At 39.5% G+C, this 22202-nt stretch overlaps 2 protein-coding genes across 6 annotated transcripts in view; one reads left to right on the top strand and one right to left on the bottom strand.

Annotated features, from left to right (window-relative positions):
• Positions 1-5593, top strand: part of LOC114365902 (epidermal growth factor receptor kinase substrate 8-like protein 1) — a 37659-nt gene extending 32066 nt beyond the window's left edge. For 3 of the 4 annotated variants that reach the window (XM_028322608.1, XM_028322610.1, XM_028322611.1), the window contains 5 exons: positions 112-160; positions 2788-2898; positions 3235-3359; positions 4106-4331; positions 4867-5593. In XM_028322608.1, the coding sequence (XP_028178409.1) occupies positions 112-160; positions 2788-2898; positions 3235-3359; positions 4106-4331; positions 4867-5006 (651 nt within the window). In that variant the 3' untranslated portion in view covers positions 5007-5593. The remainder of the gene's footprint in view (positions 1-111; positions 161-2787; positions 2899-3234; positions 3360-4105; positions 4332-4866) is intronic. The other variant, XM_028322609.1, reaches the window with a different exon arrangement.
• Positions 5594-6111: 518 nt separating this feature from the next.
• The window catches only part of LOC114365904 (hexokinase-2), a 28736-nt gene continuing 12645 nt past the window's right edge, over positions 6112-22202 (bottom strand). For both annotated transcript variants that reach the window (XM_028322613.1, XM_028322614.1), the window contains exons 3-11: positions 15146-15299; positions 14437-14548; positions 12327-12433; positions 11712-11932; positions 10317-10525; positions 9549-9686; positions 8848-8990; positions 8019-8152; positions 6112-7479 (exon numbers count right to left, since the gene is read on the bottom strand). In XM_028322613.1, the coding sequence (XP_028178414.1) occupies positions 7390-7479; positions 8019-8152; positions 8848-8990; positions 9549-9686; positions 10317-10525; positions 11712-11932; positions 12327-12433; positions 14437-14548; positions 15146-15299 (1308 nt within the window). In that variant the 3' untranslated portion in view covers positions 6112-7389. The remainder of the gene's footprint in view (positions 7480-8018; positions 8153-8847; positions 8991-9548; positions 9687-10316; positions 10526-11711; positions 11933-12326; positions 12434-14436; positions 14549-15145; positions 15300-22202) is intronic.

Here is a 22202-nt window from a genome sequence, read left to right as displayed (position 1 = left end):
ATAGACTAAAGCCTTCCTCGATAAATGGGCTATCCAACACAAAAAGAATTTGTAGGGAACCATTGGACGCAAACTGCCATGGATTATGTTTTAATTGTACTGTTGTTCCAGGAGGGCGGCGGGCGCGGCTCCGGCGGCAGCAGTCCCACGGGCGCGCCGGGTAGGGCGGGGGGCGCGGGCGGCGCGGGGGGCGCGGGCGCCGGCGCCGACTGGATCCGCCGCGAGCGCCTCGGCAAGAAGGGCGAGTTCCGATACTTCTAGCCGCCGCATTACGCAAAACAGTCCATATCGGCAAAGCTAATGGATTTATCAGACGATTATCTAATTGAGTTTATTACGTGTGGACTAAAAAACAAACTTAGTGTCAGGGAAATGAGCAGGAACTCAGATTATTATAGCATGTAGGCAAGCTGTTCATTTTCTTGCCAGCAAACAAAATAGTCCACATTAGAATTGAAAAAAGCTTTTGTTTTATAGTTGCAAATCCGTGATCTATTACACACTTCTACATCTTATATCTTGCTAAAGAAATATAACGTGTTACATTAAGCTTTGCCTGTCACTGAGTTCAACACTGTCGCTACGTCACACGGGCGTTTCTTGTTAACCTCGTGTGAGATTTAAATAACTCCCTGATAGCTCCACTTTAATCAGTCTAAATTCAATTCTGGATTATAAATAAAGACTATTTCACAAAATACAATAACCAAAGAACAAACATGTTAATTAACCAACTGAAGTCGTTCAGTAGATCAAATCCAATACGTTTCCTCAACAACCTCGAGAAACTCTATCTGAATCACAGCATCAAGTCCCAAAGTCGAGAGATCTTGGAAATATTTTGATAACGAATCCAGATCCGACTTTGGTCACTATACACCTAGAGTCCCTCTACTGAAAATGCTGAAAAGCTTTTTCGCGTTGAAGCTAGAGGGGGCTAGCCTTGGTTAGTCATAATTTATGTACCCTTTATTATAAGTAGATATTTATTCAAAGGCAAGGCAAGTACTTGTGCGAAAGGTCAGAATGAAAATCATATTTTGGTACATCTTTAAATAGGTTTGCTATCAATGCACAAGTTTCATATCCATAATTTTCTGCAATATTTTCAATGTTTATTTATTTATTGTTTTGGTTTTAAAAAAAATGGATAGGCATCATAACATGCAATTCTAATATTACTCTGACTTTTTGCGATAAAATGCGGCGGTTTGGGTATGAGTCGGAACGCGCGTGGTGGTGTCACGTCGCTATATTCATAAATTTTCGTATTTGTGCCACGACACGCCCAATGCGTGGAGCACTAGAGAGCGACGTGGCACGACCGGGCCGGGCGCGTGGCGTGCGCGGGCGCGTGTGTTGCTTGTGTTTGTCGCTAACGTGTGTGTCGCTGTCGCTGTCAACAGGCTAAATAATAACTACCCTCAATCATATACGTACTTATGGCATTTGAAATACACATACGGAGAGTAAAATAGTTTTAAAAGCTTTGTACTTAAATTGTTACGATGTGCAATGAAACTAATTTATATCAAAGGCTAGTCAATTATGTTATCGGAAAACATAATTAACAAATCGTAATTATTATTTAGTCTCTTGGAATACTTGATATGAATTAATCTTCAAGATAAAAATATGAAAAAATGTTATTTATACGAGTAATTATGTATTGAGCCGATAAACGAGTAATCGTCGGTGCGAGTTCGTGCTCAAGTCAGATTTATTTTAATTTTTAAAACAAATCTATTAATATGGTTATTGTAAAATGTCATGGCACCTATATTATTATCTCCGTCCGCTAGCTCCGAGCTCGTCGGAACAAAGTATTCTATTGTGTTTTATTATAAAGAGTCTATTACTAGTTCACGGTACTCACCTGAAATGAGTCAGATAATTTAATGAGAGAATGATTTAATGTAATTGAGAAGGAGTTTGATTCAGTTAATGAGTACTTAACTTTAATGTAGAAGAGTGGGTGTGTTGCGGATCGAGTCCAAGTTCAAAATGATGTTATTTAGAGCGCACCTAAAAAATGTAAACACCCGCAACTCGCCCACTCGCAAACAAAGTAGATAATGCTCCGTTTTTGTATTTAAGTACATTTTTATACATTAAATTTTTTATCAAATCCGAATTTTGGTTTTTGTTACACCCCTTCCTGATAATTCAAAAGCATTAAAGTGATAAATTGAAAATGAAAGTTAATAATGACACTGATGAATAACTTTAGGTACATAACATAACTAAATTAATACAAAGTAGCTATCGCATTTCGCCGTTGTGTGTGTAGCTTAGCTTTTAACTTTATGTTGTGTGTATGTGTGTGTGACAAACTGTGGTAAGTCTCATCTAATGTTTTGTTTGGGTGGTTGTCGTTTTAATTCTTTTTCAATCTGTAAGGAACTACAATAACTCCTATGTCCGTTTGTATTGTTCACTGTGTACAGGGTGGAGTCCAGCGACTTGATTGCCCTCAGTGTTAAGGTGGTATTATGTAAAATAATAAAGTCACATCTATAGCTAAATGGGAAAACATTGTGTTTTCGTTAAGGGCTTCGTAATATAAATGATGATGTCACAATATCAAGGAAAATATCAATTTGCATAGGCAATTGAATCCAGGACACCTTTGGCCCAAGGCATTTTATAACACCACTAGTGAGTCATGGCAAACGCAACAGAAATATTTTCTGTCTTTGACTCTTCTCCTACAAAAGAAACTCCAAATAATATCATCATAGTTTACCTTGCTAGTGCACTTAGCCTGGTGTAACACACCACTTGCAGAGAAGCCTGCAGCAGCCCCGCCGCCGCCGCCGCCCCCGCCACCGCCGCCGCCGGCGCCGGCGCCTGCGCCGGTCCCCGCCCCAGTGCCAGTCAAGACTGACACCATGAAATGTACGTATTATTCTTATATTCTGATATCTTGCCCGTTATTCCACTTATATCTTACTGGAAAATTCGACCATCGACCCGCCTCTCATACAAATGTCATACGTCTCACGAATTGTAAAAAGTTCAGTAGATCTGTCGCTTTTACCTTTAAATGAACAACTGCGACTGATTTAACGACTCTTAACGCTGAGAACCTTTTGGAAAATTATGGGGATTTCTTAAAAAGTGAACTTCTCAAAATAGGGATATCTCAAAATGTGGAGTTCGCAAAACGGGGATTAACGGTCCGAGTAAAGGCAAACAGAAAGTTTAAATATTTTTCTTTGTTACGGCTTTCAGCGACAAAATCCATGATGAGCACGAGCAGCGAGCTGAACGAGGAGCTGAAGATGGTGCTGCCGGCCATCCAGAACCGCAAGAACAAGCTCGACTTCAAGAAGACGCCCGATATATTTATTGACCAGGTATGCACCGTATGTCTGAAGAAAGAAATTATCTTGGGACAACTGGAAGGCAGACGTGCGCGGGGCAGGGCACCGACGAGATGGTCAGACGCGGTGAGGAAGACGGTGGGCGGGAGTTTGCATCGTGCGGTCCACACAGCTTATGACCGCAGTCTGTGGAGGAACACTATCTATGGTCGCGATCCTCATCAGTCAAGAACCGAGGAAGAGGAAGAGAATGCACCGTATTATTAGATTTTTGCATTAAAAAGATACATCTCTAACTATTCGACGTGATATTGGATTCAAGTCCACTTGAGGCAACCGATTTAAATAATAAAATTGCAGCCTATCTACACGATTGAAGAAGGAAAAGATGTAGGCTCTATAATAATAGTTTACCTCTCGAAACGCAACTGAACCACTAGATTTTCTAACAGAGCCAGTGTGCTTACCATGAGTTTACTTTAAGTGTGCTTGCTAGCGAGTCAAAAAGTCTATTGCTGCTTTTACACTACGCGGAAATTAGCAAAGTCAAGCCAATAAAACAGAGGGGTGGGGATGAATTTCCGCATAGTGTAAATCCGCCATGTGCAGATTTTAGTTCTTGAAAGTAGCTGCTAGGGGCGCTGCACAATCTGTCATACATTTAATGTCATTTTTTAACGCAGTCACTAGCGAGCACATCCAACGTTAACTCATGGTAAGCACACTGATGGCCCACCCACATAACGAAAGGTTTAAAAACGTACACTATATTGTTTCAGAAATCCAACCCCGACGAGGTGGTGAACTGGCTGGAAGCGAAGGGCTTCTCGGAGCGCGCGCAGAAGCAGCTGCGCGTGCCGGGCCACCAGCTGTTCGCGCTCGGGCGCGCGCAGCTCGAACGCGCGCTGGGCGCCGACGAGGGCAAGCGGCTGTACTCGCAGGTGCTGGTGCAGCGCAACGTCTCCGGGGTGAGTGGACACACCTCCCCCCACATTCGCCACTACGGTGAGCTCTACCATGACACGCATGAGCAACATCGCTTCCCCATTGAGATCGATCAGCAAGACAGTCAATCTACTTACTTCTTCTTTTGTTTTGCTAATTGCGCCAGACAGTCAGTCCACTTCTTCTTTTGTTTTGTGACAATCCAACCTCTAAGTATTGAGTCCAAAGCGAAGTGTTCACATGACAACCCGTATTACACTGGATGCGCGCTCAAATCATCACTACACTTTATAACACAAAATAACACCAAATATGAATAGTCCATTAAATAATAACAGCAATAAAACAGATCGACCATGCTTTCCGTTAAACTACCCTTCACGGAATCTACAGTAAACTTGCAAGACGATTTTTAAGTGTCAGTAAAATTCGCCTCCTACCCACATGACAGCATAATAAAATTAAAATCAATTGGAGTTGTAAATCCGAATTTGCATTGAAGATAAACCTGGAAATACTTATCGACTAATCGATTTAATCCTTACTAGACTTGATTAAATATCTGTAACTAATTAATTGTTATTCACTCTTTCAGTACAAAACTACGTCAGCCTCCGAGCTACAGAGCATACTGCGGAAGGTGCGAGAGAAGGTGGAGGTGTCGTGAGCGGCCGCGTCGGCGAGCGCGCGACCCGGTGCACCGACGACCACGACGAGAACGCGTCCGTGTGCTGACGGCACACTAATCTTGAATATTTATTCTTATTGTTCTCAGTTTCAATACTTCCACTCGTGGAACAATTGATTTCAATGGTGTCTCGATTCGCTGTACTTGAATGACAAAAATGAGTTAAGACAATAAAAAATATTTTAATTATGAGACAAAAATTAGAGCCTCTTTTAATGTATTGTGCTGTTAAAACTTTGTGTAGATGTGAGTTGATTTCATTGGATTCAAAACAATGAATGACTAGTCTACGTTCCATTGATTTCAATAACGACTGACAGTCATCCAGTCACTTGTATTAGTTATGATTGTTATTTTAAAACATGTGCAATAACTAAGTTATTTTCAATTAAATTATATCTTACTTAAGCTCGACATAGACAATACTTTTATGTAATTCACAGTCAACAGCGCATCAGACTAAACATATTTGTAGATAATACCAATAATACTTTTTATTACCACAGCGATTGTAGTGTTGAGTTTGATGTGCTGTTGACCTACGTAGGGAGGAACGTTGTTATTTTATAGCGCATTATTTAGGATTAAGATAGCGTCAGTTATCAAGCTAGATTAAATTATTTTATACCATTAACGGACTTTTATTTGCTGATACATGGCCCCGCTTTGTAGATTATTTAGGAATGTGTTGCGATATTAAAGCAATACCTACCTACTATTATTAATGAATTTGCATAAATAAAACCAGTCAAATTAATATCATACATTTTATTAAAAAATATTATTCTGCTTTAACAATTACTTATAATAAACAATAACATTGTATAACCAGAAATGAGTAGAAAAATAAAGCTGCATACTTCATCAAAAGTAAGACACAAATTATTTTGTAAATCTAAAATAAACGAAGATATAATCATAATTTGAAGATATAATTTCTCTTACTTATAAAATTCATCAGTTACCTACGTCGCAATTTAAAATTGCTAAGCCTTGCAGCATGAATCGTAGTTCGTACGTGTGCTACTAGCAGTCACGTCTAGCACCAAGCGCGCGCTTCTATTGCACAGTCCGACGCTCAATCACTAATGCTATTTTAAAATTTAAAATCCCATAACAAAGAACATAAGACATAATACATAGAAAAATATATTTTTTAATTTCCTCATGTTGAAAATCATTGCCAAACCCATTAGAAATCTAGACAATTTATGAGCATATTGCGGAATATTGGCCATCACAACTCTTAGCTGATACTGAGGATAAAAGTCATCCTCATCAAGATTGATTGCACCCTCCGCGGCGTGAGCTACGGACTCCACCAGAAATGTAATACATACCAGCTAAGTGTCGCAATTGCATGGAAATGTTATTCTACCGTGTACCTAACTAACTAAAATAAACATAATGTATGGCACGATTTATACTAACTTACACTACTATGTACAACCATCATAAGATGCGCTTTCTTAAATTGAAATTATGAAATCAGGTCTGATTTATTAAATCAAGTGAAATAAGAATACAACATTTCACAATGTTCTTTAAAAACTATTTAAAATGCCTCCCATAAATGTAGTAGGTAAACCATTTATTCTTGATTTGAGATTTTTGGACATATCAACTTCAAGATTTTAAACTTAAAATCTCGTTTCTACGGAGTCTATAAACTCAGCTGCCCATGTTTCCAAACAAGGATTAAACTTAAACTACAATATGTATTTGTCACTACACAATAAATCTAAGTGTCTACTCACATATCACATACAGTATAAATCTTCTATACAAAACTATACCTACTTAGGTACGTACTAACTAAATGGAAAGTATCACACGACTCACTCGTCCCGCGAGCTCCACACATAACCACTAACATGAAAATTCGATATGTCCTACATTTGCCTACAACTCATACACTCCTCAATTAAACTTTAACACACTTTAATATCAAATGAGCTTTTTATACCAGTAATTAAATATCATCAAAGTGAGGTGGAACTAAATTGCCTGCCACAGTGTGAATGGCTCTGGAAGGGTCACCTCGACTGCCCTTATCGGCTTGTGCACTAACACGAGTTTACGAGCAAAGTGACTCAGAAAGAATTTACGATTCGTTACAAAGTCTATGGTTTAAAAGATCATGATTAATGAAAACACCCCTTTTCCGAAGAGTTTTCTTCTTCTAGATTTTAGGTTTGTTTCATGCTTTTCTTTAACAGAATTAGAAACCCGACCATGGCCTTAATACGCGAAATGTACCCCGCCGCAGTTTCTATCAGATATTTGAATTTTCGGTTTTTATCGATCCAAAAAGCTAAAAGACAATACCAACGTAATTTTTGTCAACCAAAAGTCTTTAGTCTAAATCTCCAACTTATCACGTCCCACGAGTCACGACTGCCAAGTCGGCGTCGCGTCGTCGCCGAGCGGTCATTGTTGTCTCGCCGCCATGCGGGCAGCGATCGCGGCCGTCAGGGCTGATCCTTTGCCGCTGCCATCCTCAGCGGCGAGCAGGGAGAACTGGACGAAGAAAAGGTTGTTTTTTGAGAATACTAATTTAATGGAGTACTCGTATATTGCAAAAGACAATGCCGGAAATTGGCGTCTTTTTTTTCGCGTGGCCCTCGACCAAACCATGTTTTTTGCTTAAAAAACAGTGTAATAAACCAAACTTACTATGACATGTACTTACCTCTAAACTCACAAAAACAACAAATAAGCTCCAGCCATCACTGTGGAGCAGAATCAGCGCAATAAAAAAGACGTCACTATTTTGTTGCAATTTCTTACAAAACGAGCGCAAAAAGCAAATCGAGTATGTAAAATCCTCAAACTTCTAATGCTCTTAACTCAGTTCAGACTGAGTTTAGAGGTATACATGTCATAGTAAGTTTGGTTTATTACACTAAATCAAAAAATAAGCTTTGGTCGATGGCCGCACAAAAAAAAAGACGGCACCTTCCATATAAAATCTGGCATTGCCAGTTTTTGGTTCCAAGAAAAACAAATTGTCGCAGTGATACATTAAGGTTTATGGTCGAGCGAGGTAGGGTAGGTACCTTGTGCTTGGGCGCCAGCAGCGCGATGTACTTGTCCATGAGGCGCGCGATGCGCGGGTGCCGCTTGTACACGGAGCCGTCCACCGCCACCACCACGTACGGCCGGTCCATGCGCCGCAGCAGCGTCGCGATGCCTGCCGGGGAAATTACGTCAGAGACTGCTGGACGAGCCTTCTTTTGTAAGCCACCGAACGACAGATGTCGAGATGTGTTATGAGTGATGTTACCTACTGTGCAAATGCGACGCGCTAGCTAGAACTAGAATGGGTCTCCTGGGGTCGGCTTATCCGACACCAGAAGAATATAGGTCCTTCTCACTCAAGCACTTGATTCACTGTATGGATAGGATCTTTGAGGATGAGGTGAGATAAAGGTATAGGGAAGCACAAAAGATCCCAATGGGTCGACGTGCACTGCGCCCATGCGCGGCCTAAATAAGATAAGATAAGATAAGCCACCAAATCCATTCTTCTGAAATCGTTCATTGCAATTTAGGTACTCTTGTATCTCTATTCTTCTTAAATTATTCTGACAGACCAAGCATTAAACTGGCTCTGTCCACAGAAGAGACCAAATATTGTGCTTCACAAAAATGCTGACAATGCAAGGCCTATGGTCCAGAGGCAAGAGAGTTAGACAAAACTGTTAGGCGGGTTTTAGAATCACGCTGACCGCTCGCTGGTCGTCGGCGCTGACAGATCAATATGTATGTAATTGAAGGGAACGTTCCTGAGTGACGCTGATCGCTCGGCGCCGACGCTTCAATACATTTCGGCTGTCAGCGCTGACGGTCAGCGTGCGTCAGCGTGACTCTTTAAGGAGTACTCACAGACGGAGACGAGCTGGGCGGCGCGGTTGGAGACGACGCGCGCCACGTGCTGCGCCACCAGCGCGTCGGCCGCGCTCACCGCCACTCCACACGCCGTCGTCAGCGTCTCTCGCGTGCGCTCCCACGAGCCCTGCATGCTCTCCCTGAAAAATCAGGTTATACTTGGCCGTCTCCTCAAAACTATTAGGACTCCCTACAAGACAACGAAAGTTGTTACATCGAATGTTACGACAGCGAAAACGCTGCGTCGAACGGTCGTCAAACCGAATGTCTCGGTATCGCACCATTGCATCGCATGGTAAAAGTTTTGCAGTTATTGTAACTTACCTGTGGGTCTAGACAAAGTGCACATTTTAATCGCAAACCAGTCGAAAAGTGGTCGAAAAAGCCTTTTTTTGTACGGAGTTTTGACGGATTCGATTTTCGATTCGATCAAAAAGTGCACTTTGTCTAGACCCACTGTACCTATTGTAAAAATGACGTTGAAGTGATATATCGAACTCGGGCTCTATGTGAACTATGAATATCACTATGACACGAATCATTGAGCCCCCAATTTTTGTGCCCAACAAGTTCTCATCTATTTTGTATCTACATATTATACACTATGGTTTTGCAATAAGAGTAGGTAACTATATATCTTTATAATACTTATAACTTTGAAAGTAAACTTGTAACTGGTGTAAAGAAGGACGACTCACTGCTCGAACATGCTGAGGTCGGCGGTGGCGAGCGCGCCGGGCCGCGGCGCGGCGGGGAACAGCCGCTCGGCCGCCAGCGCCGCCAGCGCCGCGCGCAACACGTCGCCCAGGTACTTGCCGCCGATGTACTTCTCAAACCTACGCACAGGAGAAGCTTATGAGGCTATGTGATCATCCTAAAAACTTAGGGCTTAGAATCTTTGGTAACCTGATGGTAAGAAATGACCATAGGTTGTTAAACCCATGCTTTATCCACATTTCTAAACACCGAATTGAATAACTGTCTCCTGTGAGATAGTTCTACGCCTAAGACAATCTTTAGTCAGACCCACTTGAGAAACTTTATCTTTTCCAAGGCTCTCATCATCATCATCATCATTTCAGCCATAGGACGTCCACTGCTGAACATAGGCCTCCCCCAATGACTTCCACATCGCACGGTTGGTAGCGGCCTGCATCCAGCGCCTTCCTGCTACTCTTATCAGGTCGTCGGTCCACCTTGTGGTGGACGTCCCACGCTGCGGGTCTATGTGGGCCTATGTGGCTCTCATACAATCAGCAAAAGACAACATGGAAAGTACAGGCAGTGCTCATGCGGACGAGAGCCGCGAGCGATTGCTCGCAGGTTCCGTCTCACTCATTAGGCTCTGAATGATACCTACTTTACAGAGGCTTTAGAGGGTAGGCCCCGCCCTTCTGGTGACAGTGTTTTTGCTCCCAGTGGGTATGCAATAACATGAATTTTTCGACGGGGAAAAAATTACTCACGTAAAGGAAGCGACGAGCAGCGAGCTTGCGTCGACCTCGCGGTCGATGTCGGTGCGCACGAAGTCGAGGCAGCCGTTGTCGCCGAACGCGCCCCATTCCACGTCCACGCACACGTCGTGCACGCGCTCGTGCGCCGCCTCCCAGTGTTGCACGCGCGCCGCGCGCTCCATGTAGCAGCCGTTCGAGCCCGTGCCAAGGATCACGCCGATCTGGGGACGATCGCGAAACGTTCACTTTGAGACGTCCTGGCAGAAACACTAGAGAGGGAATGTGAAGGAAGAATATGATAGCTACCAGTCACCTTATCAAACCTTCCAGGGTTTGTGAGTGAAGAAAGATTCTAGACTGTAAAGAGCCACCACACGTTTGCTATTAACCGATCGCAACTAAATTCAAATTCATTTTTTTTATTGCTAGGTTAGAAGACGATAGTTTTTTTAAAGCAGTGCAGTGTTTTGTTTACTGCAGCGTTGCAGAAGTTGAAACACAGGTGAAGTGAAGTGAGGAAGATGAAGTTTTATTGATCTATGGTTTCTTTCTTTCGCCACTTCTTTCACTTTCGCCACTTCTTTTCAGCACCAGCCCATATGTTGTCAAGAAATTGTGGTGTGCTATACATATGTATTTGGGACGTGTATGGAAAGGGCCTAAGTACTAACTGAATAAAAGCTTTGCCTATTGCCCGTTTTCACCATCAATCCCTATTTTTTAAGTGACCCCTATGGTGATACATAACAAGAATTTTGTTGTCATAGGGGCATTTAAAAATTAGGGATTGATGGTGAAAACGGGCATTAGACTAACGATGTGAGAGGGAACCCTATCTTTCAATGAGCGGGATGGTCGTAAGCTGAAGCTACACTCGGCATCAAATAAATCGCACCTCCCGCGACAAGCACTTATCAAACGTATGCATCCCCACTTCACACCAATATTGATACCATTCAAAAGCCTAGTTCTAAACTTCATTTCATTATAGGAAAGGTTTTTACCCCAAAAATGTTTCTTTAGAAGGATCCAGAATCACTTCTTCAAAAAATAGGTAGTTACGCTATAGCCATTTTTTATGACTATAAAACTGTTAAGTTGGGATTAATCGCTATCCATCTGTTAAAGAGGACACGTGTGATCATTATTTGGTTTTATAACCATAAAATTTAGTCTAATTGATCCCAGAGGTGAGCCCAAAGTGAGGTCTATTTTCAAGTCACATTTAAGGTATATGTTAATCATTTATTTAGAAATGAAATGTACTTTTTTTAAGGATATTTATTGGGCTTTCAAATAACACCAATATTGTTGGGGTACCATGATTGTGTCAGAAGAAAATCTTGAAAGTTCGCGTCGCGGAAGGTGCGGTTTATTTGATGTTGAGTGTATATTATTCCAACGTACCCCGACAGCGGGGTCGATGTGCGCGCCGGCGACGAGCGTGCCGGTGGTGTCGTTGAGCAGCACGCGCACGGTGACGTCGAGGCGGCGCGCGCGCAGGCAGCGCTGCAGCAGCGCCGCCACGTCCACGCCGCCCATGCCGCCGCACTTGAAGCTCTTGGTCCACGTGATCAGCTCGCCCGACAGGATCGAGTGCTGCTTCATCGGGAACGAGAACGTGAACCCTGCAAATAGAACATCGATTGTTTAGTATTCACTCGACTGCTGGAAAATAAAATAATATAAATAAATATCCTTGGACATTTTACACTGCGACTCTGGTCCCCAACTAACGGATATAAACATACTTAAATACTTTTTTTGTCACATCACAGAAATTAAAATTCATCATAAATAAATAAATCATTTCAATTTCTGCCCGGTCGGGAATCGAACCCGGGATCTCTCGGCATAGTAGTCCGTTTTAGGACCAATACACCAAACGGCCGACTCTCTCTACCATCAAACTCCCCACGCTGACCAGACTGGCTAAGCGACAATTAAGTTAAATTCACACAACACACAATACAAAATGTATAAAAATTAAGTAGTACCTACGATTTAATGGGAAATAATTACCTAAAGATAGTTTTTCCTTTTCCATTCCTTCTGATCTAACGAAATCTAACACGCAGTCTGCGAGGAAATTGAAAAGGTCTTCCCCGGGGCCCACTCGCATCTCGTCACTGCAAAAAATATTTTACATTGAAAGAATTGTTTGAAGAATGTATTCTAGAATCTGGACATCAGACTGTCGGTATACAGGGTGTCCCAAAAACAATGGATAACCCTGTAACCATCGATAGGCCTCGCCATGGTCTCCCTAACATCCAATTTTGACCCCAGTAAAAATATCACCGTTTTAAAGATTTTCAAGTTTTTGTGCATTTTTAGAAAATTGCCACCTGCGATTACTTTTTCTCATGCCATTTCTACAAATAAGGATATTTTTCAATCTAGTTTTATTCCTTATCACAAGGGATAGTTGGGCTATCAAAAATAAAGATTAAAGTTCAACAAACTAGTTTAAAAGTATGAAAATTTTAAGAAATTTCAGAGAAGAAGGAAAAATTAATTCATAGTCTTGCACATTTGATCAGCCATCGTGTAAAAAAAATGTAGGAAGACCATCGTGCCCATTAGCTTAAAAACTTCCTTGGTTAATTGAGATTCTAAAAAGGTATCACAAGCCTATGTATTCTGTATTATTTTCATCTTATGGCTACTTGAATAGCAACTAGTATTAAAACTGCAAAAATGAGTTTTTCTCATAATAGTTAAACTAGGACTGCATAGTGGCATTAAATACAAATGGATAATTTTTAGCGTAGGAATTTTAATAAAGCAACATTTAATCATCATCATCATCCTCATTTCAGCCATAGGACGTCCACTTCTGAACATAGGCCTGTACCCCAATGATTTTCATAATGACCGCTTGGTAGCGGCCTGCATCCAGCACCTTCCTGCTTACCTTTATGAGGTCGTCGGTCCAGTTTGTAGGTGGACGTCCTACGATGCGCTTTCCGGTACGTAGCCTCCACTTTAACCCTGCTGCCTCCTGCAAACTACTGTGCCCTGCACATTGCCACTTCAGCTTGCTGATCCGTCGAGCTATTTCAGCGGCTTTAGTTCGTTTACGGATCTCCTAATTTCTGATACGTTTTCGTAAAGAAACCAGAGCATCGCCCCTTCCATAGCACGCTGTCCAAAAAATCCACGTTTCCGAGCCGTGTATTATCACGGGTATCTGTCTATAGGCACATTTATAAGGTTTAAAACAAAAAATAAGTATTCACAAAAACGCAGAACGGACGGCCAATGGGGCCAATGGGTTCAAGTGGAGGCTACGTACCGGAAAGCGCATCGTAGGACGTCCACCTACAAAGTGGACCGACGACCTCATAAAGGTAAGCAGGAAGGTGCTGGATGCAGGCCGCTACCAAGCGATCATTATGAAAATCATTGGGGTACAGGCCTATGTTCATCAGTGGGCGTCCTATGGCTGAAATGATGATAATGATGATGATTAAATGTTGCTTTATTAAAATTCCTACGCTAAAAATTATCCATTTGTATTTAATGCCACTATGCAGTCGTAGTGTAACTATTACGAGAAAAACTCATTTTTGCAGTTTTTATACTAGTTGCTATTCAATTAGCCATAAGATAAAAATAATACAGAATACATAGGCTTGTGATACCTTTTTAGAATCTCAATTAACCAAGGAAGTTTTTAAGCTAATGGGCACGATGGTCTTCCTACATTTTTTTTACACAATGGCTGATCAAAAGTGCAAGACTATGAATTAATTTTTCCTTCTTCTCTGAAATTTCTTAAAATTTTCATACTTTTAAACTAGTTTGTTGAACTTTAATCTTTTCTTTTGATAGCCCAATTATCCCTTGTGATAAGGAAAAAAACTAGATTGAAAAGTATCCTCATTTGTAGAAACGGCATGAGAAAAAGTAATCGCAGGTGGCAATTTTCTAAAAATGCACAAAAACTTAAAAATCTTGAAAACGGTGATATTTTTACTGGGGTCAAAATTGGACGTTAGGGAGACCATGGCGAGGCCTATCGATGGTTACAGGGTTATCCATTGTTTTTGGGACACCCTGTATAGGTAAACTTTAAAGTGTAACCTAGAAGTACACCAGGAAATAAAAGACATGAAATAGAGTTTACCTGATGTGGTATTGTTTGACGTCCTCCCGCACTAGCTGTCCTCCTCTAAGTTCCAAAAGCAGCACTCTGAAGTTTGTGCCGCCGAGGTCCAACGCCAGGAATAGACCCTCCTCTGGAAAACACATGAGGTACTTTTAAATTACTTCTTCACTTCGACCTTCAGGATCTCATTTGCTTCCGACTTCATCCCATTTCTTTATTCCTCATACTTCTTCTAACTCTACTTATTCTTCTTCTTTTCGTGTCGACAACAAACCTACACAGCCCAAAACTCCGCTACAAGAGTAGCAATAACTCTACTTATCAGATGAAGAAGAAGTAGACGAAAGAAACGTTAAGTCTGCCGTTACTGGTGCCGATTAAAGTATGTACCAATTAATGCAAAAAAAAAATATACCGAAGAAGTGAATTTATGAGTTTATTGAGCCCAACATAGTTGGAACCAATGGGCAGAAGAACACCCACAAGGTGGACCAACGACATCATAAAGGTAGCAGGAAAGCGCTGGATGCAGGCCGCTACCAACCGGGCAACATGGAAAGCATTGGGGGAGGCCTATGTTCAGCAGTGGACGTCCTATGGCTGCGATGATGATGATGATGGGCAGAAGAACGGAAATGAACGTTAACAAGTAAATATTTATTGATTGGGCCCAACTGTTAAGTATGATATAGCGTCCTAAACAGAAGAATGAGTGCGTTAGACCTACCGGTGCCGTCAGGTAGCTCAGGGATGTACGTGTTCTCCATCTGCAGGCTGGAGGGCTGCTCGCGCAGGCCGCGCTCCAGCTCGCGCTCGAACACGTCGCCCACGCGCAGCAGCGTCGCGCCGCCCAGGATCAGCCCGGACAGGCGAGCGTTGATCTGCAAGCCAGAAAGGACAATAAAATTCAGTAGAATCTCGATTATCCGGACTTCAATTATCCGGATATCCGATTATCCGGACTCAATCTTCATGGCTCTAATTAGGGCCTAGAACCATCAATACGGCACAGCGCCGCCTGTGATACGGCTCGGCGCTGCCACCGAACACGGTACAGACGTCGTCTTGGTTCATTGTTAATAGAAATTGGTTCACCCAATGGTCTAAATGATGTAAATAAACCATTTTCTAGAAGTAAAAAGTTAATTATTGTCCGATTTTACTTTGAAATCGATTATCCAGATTTTCGATTATCCGGAATACCCCTGGTTTTAATTGATCCGGATAATCGGGATTCTACTGTATTTGAATTTAAGAGCACAATGCCCGCTAGGCGGGCGACTAAGAAATGCAACAAATCACCTAACGTAAAATCTGGGATACCAAAATATTGTTATTTCGATAATACATAATGTGAGGAGTACAACATTGCATTTAAACATAGAATTTATTATAGTTGTGACTAATAAACCGAAGTAAAGAATCCGTGATTGGCATTTAAACGGTGTAATATGAGTAATTTATACATCGTAGGCACCGACATTTATTCTAAAAAGCTTTGTAATCCTGTACTGCCCACATTTCGAAATAGACACGTAAGTACTCGTTAGTAATTTAAACCAGTTTCAACATAATATCCCGGGAAAAGATGAGGCGCTACAACCGCTACATCCATCATTAGTTGACAGTTGTTAATTAAGTTTCAGCGAAGGACGCAGCTGGCAGGTGCCAGTAATTGCTACGATGAAGAAAGTACGCAATACACTTCTTAACACTCAATTTTGCGTATAGATAGAGTCGATAGTCGTGGATTATTATGTAGACCAAGAAGACTTTTTGATATGTAAAGCTGGATCTCCAGCGCGTGTTTTGATTAATCATCAAAACCATCTCATCATTCAACAAAATTGCCTACAAAAAATATTGACATGTTTTTGTTGATTGAGATAGAGCAAAACACACGTTAAAGACCCGGCTTAACACCGCCAGCTCATCAGGTCGGCTGACGCGCGGGCGGCGTCACGCGGCGGCGCACGCGCAGCGACCTGCCTGCGCGCCGGCTGCGTACGCTACATTGTTTACATTGAGGCGTATGTACCAACATTATGTGTACGGCAAACATGTCTCGACGATACTACACGCTTTATTAATTACCTACCCCTTTGAATTTTTCCAAAAAAAAGCTCACCAATTTTATCAAGACTTTTAATTCAAAAGGAACATTTGAACAATTCTTTGGGAAAAAAGTTCATATAGATAAAAGTAATTAATTACTATCACTTACTGTTTCCACAGTAGGTGCTCCGGAATCTGCTACCATGCAAAAAATGTACAATGATATATGATACGGGTATTTAGATAATTTGTACTTTTTAACATTTTCATAATTAATATCTTTTTAATTACAATATTATATGGGCGATCGATTTTAATACCAATAGATAAACAAAAGAAAACAAAGTATAATTGCACGTAATATTATGTTCATAAATCATTAGCAAGTACTTTAGACCTGACAGTTGTCAAATCCCTGTAAAGATTAGATACCTAGTTATTTATGAAAGTTGCTGCGAAGAAATTTTCCACACGACAGTATCTCAATAAATAATTTCCAGGATTACAAATACACTTGCTTACGTGGGAGGTAAATTATACTTATGTGTTGACTAAAAGTCTCGGAAACGACTCTAGAACTCTATGTTTAATTATATAAAGCCTAGAATGAAGAGTTTACTCAACATAATAATATTTGTTTAATATTATCTTTATAGAGCTGTAAAGAGACCAAGACTCGTGATAAATTCAATGATAAATAATAAAATTCTTGATTGGTTTACAGTTACTGTGTTACGCGGTTTGTTATTTTATTAAGGCTAATAAAATAAATCGATTTTAACCATAACATTTTCAGTTTTTATATTTCATAAACTTGTGCCCAAGTTTGGTCTTGCCTTGCCAAATAAAGGTATGTAAACGATTATTTATACTGTTGATTTAAAAAAATGTCGTAAAAATTACAGTAAATCAATATAATTCTATAAATTCTTCCGTTGGCTTGCAAATAATCATTTCATATCTGTAAAACCATAACCTCGCAACAAATCTATAGCTAATAGCACACATAACGTACCTATATGTAATTACATAATGCTATAGCTAGTTGTACATACCGACGGCTGTAAGTATAGCAGTTATTAGCCTACGTGTGTAGGTAACCTTTAGCGGACGTGAAGCGGAAGGTTGAAGGCACGAGATGTAGTTATGGCGTAGCCGCTACGCCGTAGCATTCGCGACAATATCGGAAGTACTTTCAATAGAGCTCAAATAGATTTGATCCATTATTATAAGGTATGGATTTGAAAATCAAAAAGTTCTAATGATGTCATTTTCATTCCATCGTCTGATTATGTCTCTAGTTTTAAAACAGTTTATTATGGTAATTTTTAAAACTTGTGTTTTAGGAATTCCCAAGTACCTAATGCGAATTTATTTCAGTATTCGCAAACCTCTTAAAATGAAAATGAAATATTTTATTCAGCGACACAAAACAGCATCAAAAATATTAAACCTAGTCTTACAATGATATTGAATGTTTCACAACGCTGATCTAGATTGATAGATTTATTTCTGAAGCCACTGTTTGATCAATCATCAATTTTCAATCAGTTGACCCATTTGCCTCCAATTAATAATACATAATGTAAAGTACCTACCTATCCCAAAAAATAGCTGTCGAACTATGTGCTGAAAATGGTAAATGATATCTTACATTCATAAAGAAGCCCCATGTGACGTGTCTATGTGTAAGAAGGAACGTGACCTCGTGGTGTTGTGTACATCATTTCGTTAATCGGTGTCCCCAAGGATAGTGCACATGCGGAGATAATGTGCTCGGATTAGCAGCTGAACTAATGACCCGCGTCACGTTTGTTTCTAATGTTTTCAAAGCAATTAGTATCAATTTATATTTTGCTGATAAGTAATGAAAGCCGTTTCTGAACAAAAATGACGCGAAATGAAACCAAATATTCAAGATTTAGTAACTACAGTAGCTGTACTGATAATAACAGTAAAACGAGTGAGCAAAATAATTTAAATTCATGTAATTAAACGCTTAATTAATCTTAGCCTTGAACATAATTATTCTTATATCACTCATTCCCAATATTTATTAATACATTATTATTATGCCAGATAATATTTTTAACCAGTATTCAGTATAAATACTCGGTAAAAGAAGTACTGTTATATTATACTCGTAGTAGACTCTTCGTAGTATATGGCTAAGGAAATTCGCTCTCTGCATTCTTTCAGCATTTTACATTATTTGTAAATAATTTAAACACATGTTCTGTTAATGAAATTACAAAAATAACACTTGAAAAAAATTAGATTTGATAGGATAGGCATCTATTTTTTTTCAGTTATGTCGAAGATGAAGAATCTTTATTTAACTATCCTGCTGCCAGATCATCTGATCCCTTGCTTTTAATAAATATCTAATAGCGTCATAGGGTCATGTGATTGTTGTATTGGTAGTGTAATAAATCTCCCGCTTAATAAGTATCGGCGCGTGCGTCGCAATCAAAGCGCCATCCATAACAATTGAGCGCCGGCGCAGCGCGATTGGCACAATTAGCTCCAGAACATGCCAATTGCACTTTCTTACATAACGCCCATCCTTGAAAGAATTCATCACATGGGTACCCACAGCACTGAAACAGCACGAGGTCGCTAGTCTCGGACAACAACCTTTGGGTAGATATGACAAAAAATATCTACCCTTAATTAAACACTAACAACTTCATTCCATAATTAGGTAGGTACTCGTACCTATCGCAAGAACATTGAACTGAAATGTATATCGGATTTTGACCTATTTGACCAGTTTTATCTCTGAACAATCTGTTCTTAATTAAAAAGCAATTGGCAATAAGTTGTTTATAAACAAACACGTCAACAGCTTTTTATCTCGGCACATTGTAACAAAGGCGTGCAGACGAAAACAAATCTTTGATTTTTTATGTACCTATTTACTCAGCTGTTTACCTAAAAGACAACAAATCTTTTTATTTCCATTTACCTATACAGCTTATAAATCCGTAGCCGTGCTAGCTCATCATCATCAACAAACCATCATGCATGACGTGACGTTGCTTAATTTCATTTACGTCAGTAGTAATCTATGTTATGTATTGTTAACAACTATACTTAAAATAGGTAAGTTATTACTTGCTGACCATTTTAGGGACATGATAATACTAATATTAATAATAATACCTACCTACTTAATAAATAGCAAAATATCGTTTTGACTGTCGATAAAACAACCTAGTTCAGGGTCGTCTACTACGCACAATTTTTTGATAAGAACGTTTTATTATCCATTAGTAGACACTACCTATACCTAGCCACTTAAAATGTATGTAAAATGCGGCCATGGGGCCAGGTACATGCGCAAAATCTTTTATGTTGTTCATCACAAAAATAATTGAGACCTATTTAGTACCGAGTTCTAGATCAATGAGTGGATAAGGCTTTTAAAGTGTATTTTTTTTAAATTCAGCTATTGAAAATGTACCTAAACTAATAAAATATAAGATGATAGTTATTTTATTATTCTCCAGTAACGGACAACATCGCTATAAAACGATAATCTCGGCGAAGGTTATCGCACTATTATCGCCGCGCATAAACAGATGAAACCAAATCACTGAAGCAATTAACCGTACGATTATTTTGATTTTGGCAGTCAAAATAATTATGCAATTTCAGACTCGAAAACATAATAATTATTGCATTAATAATTATTACATTAATAATTACAATTACATTAATAATTATTACATAAATAATTACAATTACATTAATAATTATTACAGCTGAAAATAGATGACCCATACATTATACGTTACAATTACTTACACCATTATTTAGCTAAGATTAAACTCATTCGGTTGAATCGTAGACAGTGAACGTGGAGTAAGAAAGGACATAGTTTATATTATTTTTTAAGTAACACCTAGGTAAAACTTTACACTTTATTTAGGTAAATGAATCGAATATTTCAATAAGGATTCAATAGGGAACCAAGGGTAGGTAAATGTGAAAATTAACTGAAAGAATAGTATCCAACGAACCTCTCTCGAACGAATATCCAGTACCTCTAGTAGGAAAAACTTTCGAGTTCGTTTCGTTGCGTATTCAAAGTGTCATCGAAAAATTTTGTATGAAAAATTAAACAGCGCCCCCTAGGGCGGCTATAATATAGGGGGCGCTGTTTAATTTTTCATACAAAATTTTTCGATGACACTTTGAATACGCAACGAAACGAACTCGAAAGTTTTTCGTACTAGAGGTACTGTACCTCTAGTAGGAAAAACTTTCGAGTTCGTTTCGTTGCGTATTCAAAGTGTCATCGAAAAATTTTGTATGAAAAATTAAACAGCGCCCCCTATATTATAGCCGCCCTAGGGGGCGCTGTTTAATTTTTCATACAAAATTTTTCGATGACACTTTGAATACGCAACGAAACGAACTCGAAAGTTTTTCTTACTAGAGGTACTGATGTGAATAGCCTTTGATTGAAAAGTGAAGTGCAATAAAGTGATATTAAGATCCCCGAGACAGTTTAATCATACACGTAGTTTCAGTGGATTTTATCAGTTGTTATTGACAAGATCGTCGGTTGTTCGGCGTGGAGTGGGTACGCGGCGATGCGCCCGTGCCTAAATCTGTGGCGGCTATTTATACGCCTAGACAACGCACGGAGAATGGATAAAACATTTTTTAGTTCAATGCTTTAAATTCCGTCGAAAATGTTTTGTTTTTCGCGCTTCTATTTTATAAATGAAAGGCAATGCTTTTCAGTAAACTGCGCCAATGTTATTTTTGTAGAAACCGACCTACACGGTTAGTTTATTTTCGTTTTATGAGAAACAGTAAAGATCACTACATTTTAAAAGACATTAAAAGATTACTGTATCAGCAAAATCATTGGTTGACATAGTACTTTCCTTTTGATATTATTATTGCGTATCATAAATCTATTTCGAGCTTTACTCGTAGTAAATACACACGTGTTTCATAATGAAATTTTCAGCATACTTGCAAATTTAAAGCAAACATTATTCAGTTGAAAATTGAAATTTAGCATATTAGCAACTAGAGTTCTTTCAATATGTCCCCTGGTCTCGTGATAAGAAGAAGCAAATAATCTAGAGACATAGTAGATCTGTTTGAAAACGAAATATAAATGAAAATAAAGAATTTTTGTGGGCATTTTCAAGACAAATACAGATGTTAAGATTTATGTTATGTCTTATATTTATTTTGTTTCAATACTTTTTAAATATTCAGAGAACACCTGTGCATGTTGAATTGCTACAATAATTATTGTAGAGTGCCTATAGATGCTTGACAAGATCTCTTATAACATCATTCATTTTTAATAACATTGAACTAAGTTTTGTTATTTTTGTTTTATTTTTTAAATTTTATTTATTTAAAATGACATAATTTTATACTTAGGTACATACGTACATAATATAGAAGCAATTATTAATGACTGTATAGGTTTTTTCATGGCAACACAATCGCACCTGGTATACCTCCAACTCCATGTACGTAATACTGCTAAATTAGTCCTATACGTACGTGTAAGGAAAACGGAAGCTATTATTTTGTCGTCCATTGGTCGTACGTGTATGGCGCGTGGCATGCAGTAATCGCCTTCTAAAACGAGTTGATCTGCGGTTCAACTCTAAACTAGATAACTACAATGTCGTTCCGGAATCCGGATTGAACTATGGTCATTCACAATTTGCAATATACGTGTAAACTTG

The sequence above is a fragment of the Ostrinia furnacalis genome, unplaced genomic scaffold (genome assembly GCF_004193835.3).
Source record: "Ostrinia furnacalis isolate ACB-3 unplaced genomic scaffold, ASM419383v2 OfSCF7680, whole genome shotgun sequence".
NCBI lineage: Eukaryota > Metazoa > Arthropoda > Insecta > Lepidoptera > Crambidae > Ostrinia > Ostrinia furnacalis.
Note: the sequence above shows the minus strand (reverse complement) of the source record. Positions and strands in the feature narration are given on the sequence as shown.